General features: G+C 45.7%; 2 protein-coding genes across 12 annotated transcripts in view; one reads left to right on the plus strand and one right to left on the minus strand.

The window, feature by feature from the left end:
* TAOK3 (TAO kinase 3) overlaps positions 1–13183 on the minus strand; it is a 150106-nt gene extending 136923 nt beyond the window's left edge. The window contains exon 1 of one of the 5 annotated variants that reach the window (XM_065567825.1): positions 12381–13183. The gene's annotated coding sequence lies outside the window, so the exon portion shown is untranslated. Of the gene's footprint in view, positions 1–7048; positions 7256–12380 lie in introns of those variants that run through there. The other 4 variants (XM_065567828.1, XM_065567824.1, XM_042843186.2 and 1 more) reach the window with 4 other exon arrangements.
* An 864-nt stretch (positions 13184–14047) lies between these two features.
* The window catches only part of SUDS3 (SDS3 homolog, SIN3A corepressor complex component), a 77930-nt gene continuing 74298 nt past the window's right edge, over positions 14048–17679 (plus strand). For 2 of the 7 annotated variants that reach the window (XM_042843183.2, XM_005303251.5), the window contains exons 1-2: positions 14052–14368; positions 16465–16534. In XM_042843183.2, coding sequence (XP_042699117.1) covers positions 14203–14368; positions 16465–16534 — 236 coding nt within the window. In that variant the 5' untranslated portion in view covers positions 14052–14202. Of the gene's footprint in view, positions 14369–16464; positions 16535–17679 lie in introns of all 7 variants that reach the window. The other 5 variants (XM_042843182.2, XM_042843184.2, XM_042843181.2 and 2 more) reach the window with 5 other exon arrangements.

The raw sequence follows: 17679 nt of genomic DNA on the forward strand, positions 1-17679 counted from the left end.
AGTGCTGAAATGCAGCCACTCTGGGGTGGAACATGGCAGCTGCCTACCTCTATACAATACTTGGAGAAGTAATGGAGAAAAAACAGGCATCTGAAGCTGTAGTGGAATTTAGGTGGGCAGAATGTAATTCCCTTAGCTAGAATTTGGCCAGGACTCTGGGGTTAATACCTCTACTCTTACGAAAAGTGTTACAAGATTTTTAATGACCACAAGCAGTTTTACATCTCTCTTCCCAAAGATGGACATCCAACAGCACAGCGATCCTCTTGCACTGTATCAGTTTTGGTCAGACTGATTCAGAATTAAGAATGCCACCTAATGAAATCAACATCCTCATCTCCTTCAAGGCAGTCCTTGTTCTCCAATCCAACTCTACTGGGAGACGTGAAGCAAGCTGCAACCACAGCACAAGGTGCAAGAACTGCAGGTCAAAGTTAACTTCAGTATCCCAAGTACTAAAGCCATCCAGCCTCCAAAGTTAATATTTCTGGATGACCTACACTTTTTTAAAACTTTGCTTTATTAAGCCTGGATGACCCATATGTGGCCAGCTCTACTACTGCTGTGCAGAAAAGAGCCCTGAAGTCAATATCGTGAACAAAATATGATAATTCCTTTGGCTACAAATGGATTTTTGGGTAAGGAGTAAGGCATGCAACTGCATGTTCTCACACAGTTATTGGTTCCACTAAAATTGAATGAAACCAGGATCCATTTTGACCAAATAAACAGAAAGGGTGGGGAAAAAAGTAATCCATCAACATCAAGCTTTTACCTGTTCAATAGTATAAAGTGCTTATGTTATTAACAAGTCGGACAAACTTGTTGTGTAAGCTCTGTATTAAACCTGGTATTTTCCTACCTCTACAAGTCAAATAACTAACCACTTCCTGACATGGAGCGAGAATCGAAAAGGATAGCCCAGCTACAAGACTAAGCACAGTAATATTTTAACTCATCTCTCTCCGATAAAGCAGGAAGAACTCTCAAGCTCCGAAACGCTCTATCCCATCTTAAAAAAACACAAAACCCCACCCCAACACAGGATCAAAGGTCAAAGCAATAATCATGGCATCCTCATCCTGAAAGCAAAAGCTGTTATTCTCCTGCCACAAACACACACACACACAATGAGGAAGTAAAAATGAAGCATATGGCAGATGTTTATAGTTCACACTTTAAGAGCATAAAATTAATGGTGTGAAATGAGGTTTAGAAGAAGACTGAGGGCTTGTCTACACTACCACTTACTTCTGTATAACTTACATCGCTCCGGGGTGTGAATACTCCACACCTCTCAGTGATGTAAGTTACACCAACCTACGCACTGGTGTAGACAGTGTGGAGCTTCTCCAGTCAATATAGTTATCACCTCTCACGGAGGTGGAATAATTAAGTCAATGAGAGAGCTCTCTCTGCTCAACTTAGAGCATCTTCACCAGCCGCGCTACAGCGACGCAGCTGCATCATTGAAGGTGCGCTGCTGTAAAGCTTCTAGTGTAAACTAGGCTTCAGTAAGAGCTGTGCCAGTAGCTTAGCTAACTATAACAGAGGCCTGGTCTGCATTAGGATTTTACATCGGCATAGCTGTCTCTCTCAGGGATGTGGGGAAAAAAACAAACACCCCCCCTGAGAGATATAGCTATTCTGACCTAGCCTGGTGGTAGACCGCACTAGGTCAACAGAAGAATTCTTCGGTCAGCCTAGCTACCGCCTTTCAGGAAGGGGGATTACCTATGCCAACAGGAAAACCCCTTCCACCAACATATGTAATGTCTACACTGAATCCATACAATGGTGCAGCTGTGCTGCTGAAGCATTTTAAGTGTAGACAAGCTCAGAGGCAAACTCTTATCTACTGAAGCACACATTGAGAATTTGTCAGGAGCTTGAGGGCCACACCCAATTAGTAGGCATTAGAGCCAACTGCAGCTATCCTCATTTTTTAATAAGGAACTGAGGCTCACAGAGACTAGTTCCCAGCATGCAATACTCCATCCTGATTGAAGTGCTGTGAACTACACTGTAAAACTTCACAGGCTGTGCTTTGGCTGCTCCCGAACACATCTTTTGGAAGATTATTAAAATGAAAGGCAAAAAGTGCATTCCCTGAATAAGAATATAATGGGACAGGATTTTTCTTTACACTCAGGTGACTACAGGTCTGTAGATTTATCAATATTTTGACACGTTTTACCTAGTATATTAAAAAATTCTGGAACAATTTGTCTGTGATAAAAAACTTGTGGGGATTGCACACTATAGTACCTTGCAAAAAAAACTAATTAGCAAACAGACCCATGGGACAATTTAACAATTGTTATCACCTAGCACTGAGCCAAAAGCAACCAATTCATTCTGTTTTAATCAATGGCCTTTAAATAAGGAAGTCATTTGAAAATGTTATAGTGCAAAAAAAAATCTTTTCTTGCTGGTGGTTTTTTATAGTTCTAGTTTTTTTTAATATGCCCATTAAAAATGCCAAGCAAGCATCTGAAATTTGGTTACATAACATTCCTACTTCCCGAGTACCTTATATATTAAACTTTTACTTTTACTCAACTACTAAAATTCTTATTGGCAAGTTTTGGACCCCTTGAATTATATGCGTTTATAACGGATACTGTAGCTCTCCCTTATAAGGCTATCACTGTATCAAATTTGTCCCAAATCTAGTTTCTATGAAAGTAAACTTACAAAACATTTAAAACTAATAACGCATTTATGTTAAAATAAAATCAAATAGAAATAGGTTTTTAAAACAAATCATCTCCCTGCAACGTCTGCATCCCAAACACTGGCATAGTACTCTTTTTGGAAACAGGGAACCCAGAAGTGAAATAAATCAGAAATTGACGAACTGACTAGTCTATTTTCATGGTCCACCTTACCAGAAATGTAAAAAGTAAGCCAACAGCCTATTGTCAGCTAGTGTGCTAACTCACTAGCTAATGCATCCAAGAGCACTAAACAGCCACATGATTTTGGTCCCTTCCTTCAGGGCCTGAGTTTTATTTCTCCAAATAAGAGAGTTCATCATAAATTTCACATATGAAACATACCCTTTCCTCTGACCCAGGGTCTCCTGCAAGAACCTCTATAGTTCCCACAGGTCTCTCACCCCAGGCCATCTGCCCGGGAGCCACATGTAAACAAGCATCTTTCCCCTGACCTAAAAGACCTAGGAACTCCCGCAGGAGCCTACTTGCTCCCGTAGATCTCATAACCAACTGCTGCTTGCTGGTCTTATCTCATCACCTGGAAGGCAACTAATTAGCTACAAGACGGGGTGTCAAGCAAAGCTCCTTTAAAGGGCCTTCCAGCCACTGCCACATAATGAAAAGTAAATTAGATTATTAAACATCTTTCTTTTTTTAAGAACAGAGGATGTTTATTTATAACTCAGGTAAAGAAAAGGGTCTCTTTTTAAAAGATGTTATTTAACTTGGCCGTGTCCCTTTAACTCACAATACCACAGAGATGGAACGAACAGGAATTGCCATATTCTGTCTAAGAGGACAGCCACGTGAGAGCTATTTTGTGCACTAAGGTCCTGATGCTGAGAAGGAGGTGACTTTCTCTTAGGACTGAGCCCCACCGGAAATTACATATTTGATTTGCAGAACAATTCATTACTGGCTAAGCAAGGTACAACTATGAAGAAAACAGTAAGGCAAATATGAAGAGTTTATTGAAGCTCCTGGCATTTGTCCAGGTGTATACCGTACCAAGCACTGTAAAGGACCAGAAACCTAGTAACGGATTTTAGTCTAAAAAGAAAAAACTAGAAACAAATATTCCTGCCTACCAATTTCAAATGCTTTCTGTATTAAGTTACTACGTTTTCAGAGTAGTGTATCAACTGGCTACCACAAATAAATAAAAAGTTTGAGAGAGAAACAAGAGGGGCAGAAGAGGATGGTTCAGATGTAAAACTGGGTTCTATTCCCAGCTCCACCACTGACTTCTTGGGCTGGTCACTTAATCGCTCTATACCTCAGTTTCCTTATCTGTAAAATTGGACTTATACTCATGGTACCCGTCAGGGTTATTTAGAAGCTTAATTGCCAGTGATAAAGCCTCAGGTAGAAGCTGCTATGTATAGGCAAAGATTACTATAAAGAGAATGGTAACACCAACTGGTATGCCTGACCACAAGCAAAATGGAGTTGTCCACTGACAAAAAGTGCAACCTTTCCTAAATAGGACTAAATTCTGTAGTTATTCCACATGAAAATCTCCCAATGATTTCAGAGGCAATTCCACGTAAAACAACTGCAACACGGGACCCTAAATTCAATTATTTTTCCATATTCCTCCCAATACACCTCTACCCCAATATAACACGGCCCGATATAACATGAATTCGGATATAACGCGGTAAAGCAGTGCTCCGGGGGGATGGAGGGGGGGGGGCTGCGCACTCCGGCGGATCAAAGCAAGTTCAATAGAACGCGGTTTCACCTATAACGCGGTAAGATTTTTTGGCTCCCGAGAACAGCGTTATATTGGGGTAGAGGTGTACCGAAGAGCTAGTAACCCGCCTGCAAAACACATCGTTCCCTCCTCCCTATTCCTTCCCCTCATCCTCACACCCATGCAACCACCACCAGTTACGCTAATTTAGTCAGCAGCAGTTACATTAAATGCCTTCTGTACTTTGCTTCCTTCTCTCACATAGGGAAGATTTAAGATTTCGTTGAATGAAGTGTACTTAATTTCTATTCCATTCAAAGACAACTAGTATGACAATGAAGCTCTCCGCCTTCACTTGAATTTCATTAGGTCAATATTTATAATATAAAGTTATTCAAATGATCATTTAGCAACACATGGAAATATTTGATATAAAGTAAAACCTTCACAATCTGCACTTCATTTATCCAAAACCTGGTCATGACCTCAGTTTTCAGGTCAGTGTAACTTAGCTAATTGTTTCACCCACTGCTTCTCCAGCTCTTCACCCACACTTTCCACCTCAGGCATCTGGCTCCTCCACTTGAAATAATCCCATCTGTGGAGTTCCTGAGCAAGACATATCAGCTGAGGACATTTCACCATATAAAGACTTACATGCAAAAGCTCCACAACGTCCTCAAGGCTAGCTGATATCTATGGGCACTGACCAGGGTTCGTTTAACAAGAAAGTAGGTATGCAAGTATGTATGCCTATAGGGGCATAAACATGGTACCTGGCCAGGAAGTTTGGAAGACTATATACAGGTTAAGAGACCATGGGTGCACAACTCAAAGTCTGCTAAGTCAGCTATCCCAATACTTTCAAGTGTCCCTGAAGACTGGGTAATCAAGGTTCTGCAGTGTTTTCTGCCACTGAAATTAGTGTGGCGGTGGTGGGGTTGTCTAGAAATATAGATTTTTGACCAAAATTTGTAACAAACCCTAAGTGCTGTAGATTATTTTTTGATCTGTGGACACTGGAAGATGCTTTGTTTTGTTAAGAAAAATACAAACAGAATTCTGTCACTTCAGATGTGGTCAGCACCAGAAAGCTGTGATGTCTGAAAAGCTACAGAGCTGCTGCTACCTATTACCCAAACATGACATCACTGAGGAGAGACCAGCTGAGAAGGAAGGATATGCAACAATAATTTTCTGAATTGTACAAGACTGAGTACTGCATAGCTTTCCTGTATCTCTGCCTCACTGCCTCTCATCTCTTCAAATCTCAGCTGAGAACACCCATCTCCCTTGGGTTTGCTATTTAATTTCTCTCCTTCTCTGTTACTGTTTAACCTTAACTATATTACTTAACTGCACAGCATACTGGAGAATACACCTTCTGCAAAAGACACTACATCTAAAGTGACATTGGATTTGACAGTGGGGATGTTTAGTCTTTAAGAGCTCTTTCTGCCCATAACACCTTTCCTTTAGTACCAGTAATGACTTGTACTTCCACTCTGTCCATGTACACAATGGAAAGGCTAAGTAAAAAGCCAAGTGAATGCCTCTTCTTTGTGGACTACCATTCTGAAATATATCAGAGAGAGAGAATTTCTAAAGCATCATTATTTTATAGATTTTAGTCTTCACCCCTGAGAGACAGGTATGTGTCTCATATCACATATGTGGAAACTGAGACACAAGCAACTTCCTTAAGGTCACACAGCAGCCTAGATAGCATCAAAGCCTGGACCCAGATCTCCTGATCCCCAGTCCCATCATTCATCCACAACACAATTCTTCGTCCCTAAGAATAGGACCATTGTCATCCTCGTCTTGGCTTTTAACAAACAGCGAACCTCACCTACCTGCTGTACTACTTTCCTCACACCGTCACTACTTCATCATTCAGCTGCTAGTGACTACATGTGGCCCAAAGAACTAGCATGGGGGACAACGCGCCACCCGCCCAGGAGCAGCAGGAATTAGTATCTGAAGATTATTTTCTTTAACATTTCCTGAGTGTCGTTTCTTCTGGGTTCACTCTCCCCCTCCCCCAGCACGAACCCAGCGGGGAAAGTCAATGACAGCGCAGAGGGGGACGCGTAACTCAGCCTAAGCAAAGCACGACACGTGCCTCCCGAGCAGCGCGCCCGGGGCGCGGAGCAGCGACCAAACACGCCGCGGGGCGGCACGGCCGCGGCCGCCGCTGTCACTGCCCAGGCGGGGGCTTGAGAGACACGCGCGTCCCTGCGCCCCCAGGGCCGGCTCGGCTGGCCGGGGCGGCCACGGGAGCTATGCCGGTGCCTGCGCGCGGCTCAGCCCTGGGGCTCCGGGCGGCCCGGCCCGCACACGGCGGGGCAGCGCCGGCCCCGCCGGGCTGGGCTGGGGGGCCGCCAGCCCCGGCCCCGCTCCGAGCGGCCGGGCTCCCTCCCGGTTGCGTCCCGGGGCTGTCTTGGCTCAGCCCTGCGGACGGCGGCTCGGGGCCCGGCCGGGGGCTGCCTCCTGCCCGGCGGGGAGCGCGCCCCTCCCCGGGGCAGCCGCGGGCGAGAGACGGCGGCCGCCCCCAGCCGAGCCGCTTCCCCTCCCCGAGCTCGGTGGCGGCCAGGGCGTCCCGGCGGGCGGAGCGGCGCCTCCCTCTCACCTAGCACCAGGGGCCGTGAGGCCGCCGTAGCTCGGCGCTGTCCGGCGGCTGGGTCCGTCCCGGGGCCCCGCTCCGTCCCCGCCGCTTCCTGCCACGGACCCCGCTGCTGCCGCTGCCCGAGGTGCGGCTCCTGCCAGGCGCGGCCAATCGCTCGGCCGCATCGGCGCTCAGCTCTCCAGTCTGGTCAGTCACTTGGACTAGCCGGGAGAGCGGGGGGAGATCGGCGCTCGACTACGCAGCCTGCCCACTCAGCCCGATGGGGCGGGGAATAGATCTGCGTCTGACTAATCAGCAGCTTACAGAGACCGAGGAGGGGGAGGATCGGCGCTCCACTAAGCGACCTTAATCGCCCAGATCTGTGGGCCTAACCCGGGAGGTTTTTGGAGGAAACGGATCGGAGGTCGATTCGTAAACCTATCACTTCAAGCTATAGGGCCTGCGGAACTGGCTCAGCGCTTGATTAACCACCCTGATCAGCTTGGGCCCATACTGGTCTAGGCGGGATCGGCGCTCGATTGGACTCACTGGTGGCACTCGGGGGCGGAGGGAGACGATTAACCCTTTGCGGGGAGAGTGACTGCTCCCTTCCCAGGCGGGGCTCGAAGGGGGGATCAGTCCCCCCGGGCCGAGCTCGACTGGGGGATGGGCCTTTACTGCCTCGCCCAGGCAGAGGCAGGGTTTAAATGGGGGGCGGCCTAACCCCCTCCGCCGGCCAGGGCTGAAGCTGGGGGAGGCGGGGTCGTAGGTTCACCCACCCGCTTGCATGGCTGGCTGTGCCCAGGCATCACAGCTGGAAGGATGAACCGCGCCTGCAGCTCCCCCTGGGGTTGGAAATCCGATTTGTCCCGGGCACTCTGCACTGCACACCACACCGGTCTCAGGAGTGTGGGGGTGTAACTAGGCTTGAAATCAATTCCAATAAATCCACCCTGCATGACACCTGGCCCCTGTGCCTGGCTCAACCAGGCCATTTAAAGAAGAGATCTCAGCGGGGGGCCTTTCTAGCACCCGTCCTAGGCGTTTAGGTGATGTATTGTCTGCAGTCGGAGTCCCAGCCAGGACAGCTGAACTGGTGATAGCACTGGTGAGAATTTTCCCTAAAATTCCCTTTCAGTGACAAGGCCAATGGACAAACGATGACTTTTACTGCAGACTTGCTACTTGTTGACACCATTATTTTAAACTGTTTATATAGGCAACCTATATTGCAGAATTTGGATCAGAAACTAAAACCACATTGCTCTAAATCACTTCAACCAGTTTAAAGTGCATCTGCATTAGGAGTTTGCACCTGTAGAGCTAGGTCAATTTTTTTTAGTTACACTATTAGTGAATGCTTTCTAATACAGAGAAGGTTTAACACACATACATATGAAAAACTGGAAATAGGTCAGGGAGGAGGGATTACTGATATAACAAGGGGAAGAGAAACTGTTTGGAGAGGTGGATTAGACGGTAGAGTTCACAGGATAAGGACAGAGAGTCTTCCAAGTATAAAAAGGGGTGTGGTAGAAGGTGAACAGTCAATAGTGGTAAAGGAGACAAAAGAAACAATAGATCTGATAGGATTATGGTGAGTAGAAGGACCATAGCGAAGGTAGAAGTAGGAGTAAAATGAAGGAGATTCACAAAATCATTTCTATTTCTCAGTTACAGAATTTTTTTCATAGGCCTTTCAGCAGGATCTGTATATAGCCTTTCATTCTTCCTGGCTGTAACGGTGCACAATAGCTCCAAGCAATCTCTGTCACTCATCTCTCTCCATAGCTCTACTCAGGCCCCTTTCCCAGACAAGACCTGATAACTACAATTGTCCCTCACCCCACCTACCCACCATCACACCCCCACAGTACAAAAATTCAATACCTCCCTTATCTTACTCACTACTATGGTGTTTTGGCTTTTACATCCTGTGTCTTCTCCCAGCAGGCCTTGCTCTCAACCTAGCATCACCTGGTCCTTTGGGACTAGAAGTCCCAGGATGCCTGACCTTAAAGTCCAGCAGCAGACTACAGTGGTGTGCCAGGCCTTTGAGAGCCAGTATAATAGAATCATAGACTATCAGGGTTGGAAGAGACCTTAGGAGGTCATCTAGTCCAACCCCCTGCTCAAAACAGGACCAATCCCCAAATAGTCCCCTCAAGGATTGAACTCACAACCCTGGGTTTAGCAGGCCAATGTTCAAACCACTGAGCTATCCCTCCCCAAAAGTATGGTATGTTACAGCTTTTCTGCTTACAACCATTTCATTCATACCACAAATATATAGACACCATCTCTGTTTATAATCTCGGCTTCAACCTTGACAGGTTTTTTTAGTGCCAACATGTTGATTTCTTTTGCACGCTGTGAGCATGAGTTCTGTATTATGGCCACTCTGTGACTGATAATAGCTGATGTTGATAAGGCAGAACAAAGAAATCTTTCATCAAATAAAGGAATGTGCATAAACAAAGTAAGTGAGCCTGTGATGGGGGAAAAAGACCTTTGATGGAAACTTGGGCCATGTGCAGTAGTTTGAGTAAGAGGCATAAACTCTCTCTGAAAGCTCTTGGGGCGTGGACAGTTAAGCTGCTGCATCTGCAAGGGAAACATAGCATTCCTTAAAGCTAACCCTCCTCCCTTGGGTTCTTACTGAATGCCTGAGAGATGACCGCATGGGGTGTCTCCACAAGACTAATGCTAAACATGAGCAGTCTGGCATAGAGAGAGTGCTACAGTAAGTGAGAGTTGGGTTTTGATCACTAAAAACTTTTGCCTCAGCAATTATACTGTGTCCACCTCAAAGAAATGTGTGTGACGTTATATTGGTAAATATAACCAGAACTTTGTAGGACATGTAAAAAGACAACTTCCTTCGCGGGAAGAAGAACCAATCTGCCTCAGACAAAGGGCAGTTGTTGAGGGTGTGTGTCACAGGGTGACTGGCCCTTTAAGGAGTCCTACTTTCAGCCTCATTTGTGTCAAGTTTACCCCTCAGTCCAGGAGTCAAGTGATGGGGGGCATGTGACTAAAAATAAGGCTTGCTGGGGGGATATAAGGGCATCCTGAGTTATCTTAAGGGATATACTTAAAGAAGATGGTTGGTTGTATGAATAGCTCCTTACAGAAGGTGTGGGGAGTGTAAGTTTGTAGGGGGTATGAGTGATGGAGAGTGTGCCTACCAGCCAGCCAAGATAAAGGTCTCAGTAGGGACTGGGTTAAATCCTATATCCAGGACTGTGTCCCAGCAGGAAGCTAGGTGGAAGTTATCTTGTTTTGAAGCTTATAAGACAGACTCCCAGAAAGGGAGGATTATCGTGAACCCCTACAGAGTGAAGTTTGATTAACTGGAGAAGAGAAACTGAGGCAGTAAAGGGACCCAGAGACAGAGTGGGTAAAGTACCTGTTACACATAAGAAGTCACAAAGATGTTGAAGAGGGATGATGAATCAGAGAGAGGCAAGATGTCTGACTCCTGGGAAGTTGGAAGGTGGTGTAATTCTATTAATACCTCTAATATACAGTAGTAATACTTACAAGGGTGTTTTTCACACAAGACTCTCAAAGTACTTTCATGTACAGTACTACAGACATACATCACCATTGAAATATGGCCACCTCTTGGTTGGAATGCAACAACCCCGTAGTGCACAGAATGCTGTGAAACACTGGAGAGAGGGAAGCTTTGGCCTAGACACAAAACCGCATGGGATCTCCCAAGTCTACATAGAGCTGAAAAGATCTGTTTTTAAGGTCTCGCATAAAAGAGCCACATGTGGTAAACTGTACAGTATTTCATTTCTCTACCGCAAAAGAACCAAAGACTGAGTGGGTGTTGCTGAATGTTATGGAGAAATGCCAGAGCTGAGTGTAGGACCTTGCAAGCTCGGCCAATAATATTTACTTACATTAATTCTCAAGGGTACTACAAGTCAACATTTGTTAATGTTTGCAAGGAGAGAGATCCTTGGCTTGAATGTGTTCTAGAAGGGGTAAAGCATTACACGTATTAAATTGTTATACTTATTCTGTTCATAATAATGGGTAGAACCTGATGACCTTGACGGCTTGTTAGAACCCAGGTTTACTAGTTTTGGCTCACTCTGCAAGGCTTTTGTGTGCCATCATTCCTTTAATTTGAGTATTCCTTCTCCTGGTTGGAGTTTACACTAGGAAGGACACTGATGTTTCAGTTACTCAACTTCAAGTGACTTTAGGGGAACATATTTTTGCAAATGTTATGGTAAGTGCTCAGTTGCAGCTCTGATCATACAATTACCTTTCAGGAGTTTTGTTCTCACATAAAAGGACTAAACCAGATTAAATCTTGTTTTTATCATACTCATGCTGATTGGGGGTCAAAGCATCACATCTTTAATCCTGCAATTAGCTCTGTGCAGACCAAAGTGCCTGCCTCTGTGGATATGATAGCTGGGATTGTGGGAAGGGTATTCGGAATATTCAGAAATTAGAAGACTGATATGCTCTGAAAGATGCTAATGGTTTATAACGGATTAAACCCACTCCTGCTATGTATGTATGGAAGTTGTTATTCGTAGGTGTGATGTAGCGACGTCAGTTAATGGATGTGACATCCCAACACACCAGTGACAGCTTGTTAATGACACAGGAGGGTGAGTGTGTGATAAACAGGAAAAGGAGGAAAGAATGGGAGAGGTGCCCTTTCACTTCAGTCCTCATTCCTATAACACCTTGCTCAGTACGTGATCCTGAGTAGCTGATGATGAGCAGAACCAGATCATCAAAATCATTGTGGTTTTTGTGTAGATGTTATAAACAACCACTAGAGTGAATGAGGTAATCATACTCATTTTCCATTGGGCCAGAGAGGAGGTACCGTGAACCCATTCCTCCAGATCTGAGAAGCCCTGCAGAGCCCTCCTCCCTAACTGAAAAGTAAATCTCCTGGGGCAGGAGCATTGCAACCAGTGGACAAGGGAAGTGTCTGAATCTGAAGTATGTAACAATGTGTGTTTTTTACACTGGAACAAAAACAAGCCACAGCTGAACCGCTTTATACAAGCTGTTAGGAAGTACAAGGCAAGAGAATCCTTGACAGCTCTTATGCGCCCTCTGTTGTCTCCCTCCAAGCAGTAAGGGAGATTTTACTTTTATGTGGCAGGTGCTCTCTGCAGATCCCAAAGTATTTTAAGAACCAGGCCTTAGTGCCATACAAAAGCTTCTCCTGTTTACAAGGGTTTTTAAAATCACATTTAAATGGTGCAAACCCCCTTGTGAACACACTTAAATTGCTATAAACCAGTTACAAAAGATCTAGCTTAAATTGGTCAGTTACCAAATTAAGCTAAATTGATAGTTGTATACTTACAGACCCACTGAATGCAGCTCCCTCTGAGGTACCAGTCTCCTGTTGCAGTCTTAGCTTCTTCCTATGTCATTTTGATAGCTTTTTCAATTCTGCTTCTGTTGTGCACTTCCATGTTAACCTTGGTCTACTTCATTGCCTCTTGCCCTGGGGGTTCCAGTCCAATGCTTGTCTTGCTATGTTATTCAGGTCTTTTCTCCATGTGTGTCCTAGCCATCTCCATTTTATTTCCATAATTTCCTGTCCTACCAGTTTTTCATACTCCTACAGAGTTCTTTGTCCTTTTTTTTTTTTCCTGGCCATCTGAGGATTTTTCTGAGGCAGCTATTTATGAAAACTTGGAGCTTAGATAATAAGATCTTAATACGCCTCCAAGTTTCAGCACCATATAGTAATAACACAGGCTTTTGCTAAAAGTCTGTTTTATTAATCTCTCCTCGTATGGCAGCCGTTCCCATACCCCTAATCATTTTTGTTGCCCTTTTCTGAACCTTTTCCAATTCTAATCTCTCTTTTTTGAGATGGAGCGACCACATCTGCACGCAGTATTCAAGATGTGGGCGTACCACGGACTTATATAGAGGCAATATGATATTTTCTGTCTTACTATCTTCCCTTTCTTAATGATTCCCAACATTCTGTTTGCTTTTTTGACTGCCGCTGCACTCTGAGTGGATGTTTTCAGAGAACTATCCGCAGTGACTCCAAGATCTCTTTCATGAGTGGTAACAGCTAATTTAGACCTCATCACTTTATATGCATAGTTGGGATTATGCTTTCCAATGTGCATTACTTTGCATTTATCAACACTGAATTTCATCTGCCATTTTGTTGCCCAGTCACCCAGTTTTGAGAGATCCTTTTGTAGCTCTTAGCAGTCTGCCTGAGACTTAACTATCTTGAGTAGTTTTGTATCATCTGCAAATGTTGCCACTTCACTGTTTACCCCTTTTTCCAGATCATTTATGAATATGTTGAATAGGACTGGGCCCAGTACAGACCCCTGGGGGACACCACGTTTTACCTCTCTCCAGTCTTAAAACTGACCATTTATTCCTACCCTTTGTTTCCTATCTTTTAACCAGTTCCCAATCCATGAGAGGACTTTCCCTCATCCCATGACAGCTTACTCTGCTTAAGAGCCTTTGGTGAGGGACCTTGTCAAAGGCTTTCTGAAAATCTAAATACACTATATCCCCTGGATCACCTTGGCCCACATGCTTGTTGCCCCGCTCAGAGAATTCTAGTAGATTGGGGAGGCATAATTTCCCTTTACAAAAACCGTGTTGACTCTTCCCCAACAAACCAGGTTCCTCTCTGTGTCTGACGCTTCAGTTCTGTTCTACTTTCAACCAGTTTGCCGGGCACTGAAGTCAGGCTTATGGGATCGGCCTCAGACTGAGCCCTGCCTACCGCTCGCCCAGTCACTACCCGGCCCTGGAGCCACACCCGGCCCAGGCGGGGACCCGCCCCAGGCCCAGCGGGGAGCCCCGCGCCGCCCGCCCGGGGTTCGCCCGCCGCTGGAGCTCGGCCAGGTTTCGAACCTGCCGCTCCCCGGCGGCCCCGCCTCCTCCTCCGCTCGCGAGGGGCCCAGAGCTCGGCCCCGCCCCTTCCCTCCCGGCCCGAGCCCCTGACTCCTCCTATTTCTCCCCGGATTTAGGTGTCCTGCGCATTCGCCTGCGTGAGGCCCCGCGTAGGCAGCCTCTGGGACCCGGAAGTGGCGCGCTGAGGTCCTCGCCCAGCTGCCGCCGAGTCCGAGTCCCGGCTGAGGCGGCGGGAGCAGGAGAGTCCGACTTCCGGCCGGGCCGCGTCCCGTCCCGCCGCTATGAGCGCGGCCGGGCTGGTGTCTCCCGCGCCCCCGGCCCCTGTCCCGGTGGGGCTGCCCCCCGCCGCGCTGCCCCCCGGCCCCGAGTACTACGAGGAGGAGGAGCTGGAGAGCGCCGAGGAGGAGGACGGCGAGCGCAGCGGCCGGGCCCGGGACTCCGACGAGGGTGAGTGGCTCCCTCTGCCCTCCTGACAGCGGGCAGAGGAAGGGACGGGGTCGGATGAAGTGGGGAAGGGAGGTCGGGGCCGGTGTGGGTGAAGCTGTGGAGAGTGGGGGAGGGGATGGGGTGCACCAGGAGATGGGGCCAGATAGTTTGATGGCTTGGCAGGTGGCTAAGCAGCCAAGGGGGAGAGAGGGTGCCTGGGTGATACTGGGGTGTAGGAATGTGTGGCAGAGGAAATTCAAGGAGTCACTGCAATAGTGGGAGAGGAGGAAGTTTGGGTGAGGAATTGATTTAACAGCTTGGTGGTGAAGGGAATGAGCCCAGGTGAACTGGGATAATAGAGGCAATGGTGCGTGTTTGGAGAGGAGATGGGAGATTCAGGGGCATAGGATGAGATGAGTTGGATGGAGCAAATGATCCAGGACAAGAGGAAGCTAGCAGGGTTATTGGGATAAGGGGATGGGGAAAAAGAAATAGAGAATGGATGTAAAAGAGAATTGGAGGAGGGACTCCAATATGATCAGAAAAGGCACTGGGGTAGAGGAGGGGTTTAATGGGGACACAGAAAGAAGAGATGGCTGGGTGGGAGAGGGATAGTGAAAGGACAGAGTAAGAACATGGCAGTAGGGGTGTCATTTGACTTTGTTTCAGTGGTATAAAAATAACAGAAGAAGAGACATGCTCCAGGGATTGGGAAGAAGGGTATGGGTGGGGGATACAGAGCAGTGAAATGAGGGAGTATAATAAGGTAAATGGCTCATAGAAGGTTAGGGGAGGGACTCTTGGGAGATACAAGGGAAAGAAGAGGGAGGAAGGAATGAGCCATGCACAATGTTGAGACACACTCTTGGGGGTCGGGGGGGGGACACCGGGAGGAGGTGATGCTGTGAAAGGGAAGCATCTGCTTTGTGCTCTCGTTCCTTCATATTTCAATTTAAGTCTAGTTGCTTTAAGCATCTCATTGTGGCAAATCGTGAAAGCATTACTGTGTTCAAGGCTTTTCTGAAGTTCCAGCTTGATATCCTGGGGTGGGGAAAGTGAGGGTGTTTTTAAGGACTCCTCACCTTTGAATAGTCCTTCCCTTCTGATGTTTAGAGTCCTCCTAAATCATTTTAAACACCCCCGGTGTGGCTAAAACTTATTGTGATGTGTTTGAATTAAAATACCAAGGCTTCATCAGTTTGTTTTAGGAGATGTGGCCCTCTCTAGCATGGTCTGCTGTAGATATCTCTTTGACTGATACCTTATTTGATACATTGAGTTTTATTGTAACACAAGGAGCCTGAAGTGTTTGGTATTTTAAGGAAGAAATCTGAGAAGGGCAGATGGAATTAGAGACTGAAGTTCCCAGTCCACATAATAGCTTTCCAGCTCTACCCTTCCAATATGTCTGATCCCTGATTTGATGGGATGAACTGTAGGAGTGAGAAGATAGTTAACTGTGCCCATTCAGTCTTTAAAGACAAATTAGAAGAGCTGCAGAGAATTTGCGATGTGGCATTAACCTGTTTTATCAGTGTCAGACAAAGCTGTAGTAATAGTCTTTGTTATATATAGATACTGAAGTACAGGTTTGAGAAGACTAGGTGAAATAACATTACTTTAATTATATCTTCAGTGGGCTCCTTGTCTCAGTTGCAAACCACTGCGGAAGTTAGTATAATTATCACTCTGCTTTGTAGTGCTGTAGGTCAAGATACATGTGTATTGATACAGTGGTATGGGAGTGGTGCTATGCCTGGTTCAAATTAATGATGTCAAGCCCTTGCATTTAAAAGTGCTAATTTGATTTAATCCAAAAAATGAAGTGGAGTGGATGTGAGGAAATCACAGGGGTATCCTATGTCAAAAACTGATTCTTTTTGATATACTATCAAGATTCCTTCTAAATGTTTGAGCACCCATCTTGAACAGCTTATATGTGTAGGAAACAGGTATGGTGGTTTAAATCCCCTCCACAATTGGAAATGTCAAAATGTACCCTTTTTTGGCTGCACTAAATTAATTTGGAATAACTGCACATGTGCCACAATCACTCATTTCTTTAAAAAATGATTTGATTTGTTTGGTGTTATCAAATCTCTCTTCCCCTTGTTCAGATACTGAGGATGCTAGTGAAACTGACTTGGCAAAGCATGATGAAGAGGACTATGTAGAAATGAAAGAACAGTAAGTAATGTCCCCCTTCCTCCTCAACCAAAAACATTTTCTGGTGTCCAAGAGGCTGGTCTACATTACAAAGTTTTATGTTGGCTTAAGTACATCACTTGGCTGTGAAAAATGTCATGACCTGTATGATGTAATTAAGCCTTCCTAAGCCCTGGTGTAGACTTTGCTATGTCAGTGGAAGAATTCTTCTCTTGACCTAGCTACTGCCTCTTGGAGAGGTGGATTTACTACCATGACGGAAAACCCCTTCCGTTGCTGTAGTAAGTATCTACACTACAGCACTACAACGGCACAGCTGTGCCCACTGTAACATTTCTAGTGTAGACATCCTGAGATTTCTTTAACTCTAAGATAGAGGCTGACATTCTGATTGCATAGTGCCTCGCCCAACAGGGATAGCTAACAATATTGGACTCATTAGGATTCTCTTGCCACACATACAGACTACTTAACCTGTTCAAGAACCTGCGCTCTGGCTACTCTCCTTCTGTATAAAAAGAGGTGGATATGACTTTCTTGGTGACATTCAACTTTGATCCATATATTGTCCACAAGGGCACACTTGGTACATTCTAAACAAAGAGGACACCCACTTCATGCTCTTGCATAGTACAATACCAACAGTGCTAGCCAAGTAAGCCAGACTTTTTGGACTCTGAGAGCCTAGTAAAACAGCTTTTCTTGATCTTTAAATGCATTTGTAGCATTCAGTAGTCTCTCACTTATTGACAAAGATGTTTTATGCTTGGCAGGAAGGATGAACTTAAGTTAAAACCACAGATCTTCGATGCAGGAGATCAAAGTTCTGTTCGTGGCTTTGCCACAGTTCTACTCTTAACTTCCGTTGCATGGGTATTGGGGAAGACTTACTCTAAACCCAAGACTCATAAGGCATGGAAGTAGCCCCTTCTTACAGATGGGGAACTGAGGCACAAAGATTGAGACTTGCCAGAGGTTAAGATGGCAAAATGATTCTGTGGTACTGTTCTTAATATCAGTGGATCAAAACATCTTGCAACAGCTATTTCTGAGGTTCCCAGCATAACCTTTTCTGGTTGATTTTAGAATTAAATGGGCCATACTGTTTTTAAACTGAACAATACTTCTTCTTGTAAAAGGCTTTTCAGGAGCACCTCTTTACTTGG

This window comes from Chrysemys picta, chromosome 15 (assembly GCF_011386835.1).
Source record: "Chrysemys picta bellii isolate R12L10 chromosome 15, ASM1138683v2, whole genome shotgun sequence".
In the NCBI taxonomy this organism is placed as follows: Eukaryota; Metazoa; Chordata; order Testudines; family Emydidae; genus Chrysemys; species Chrysemys picta.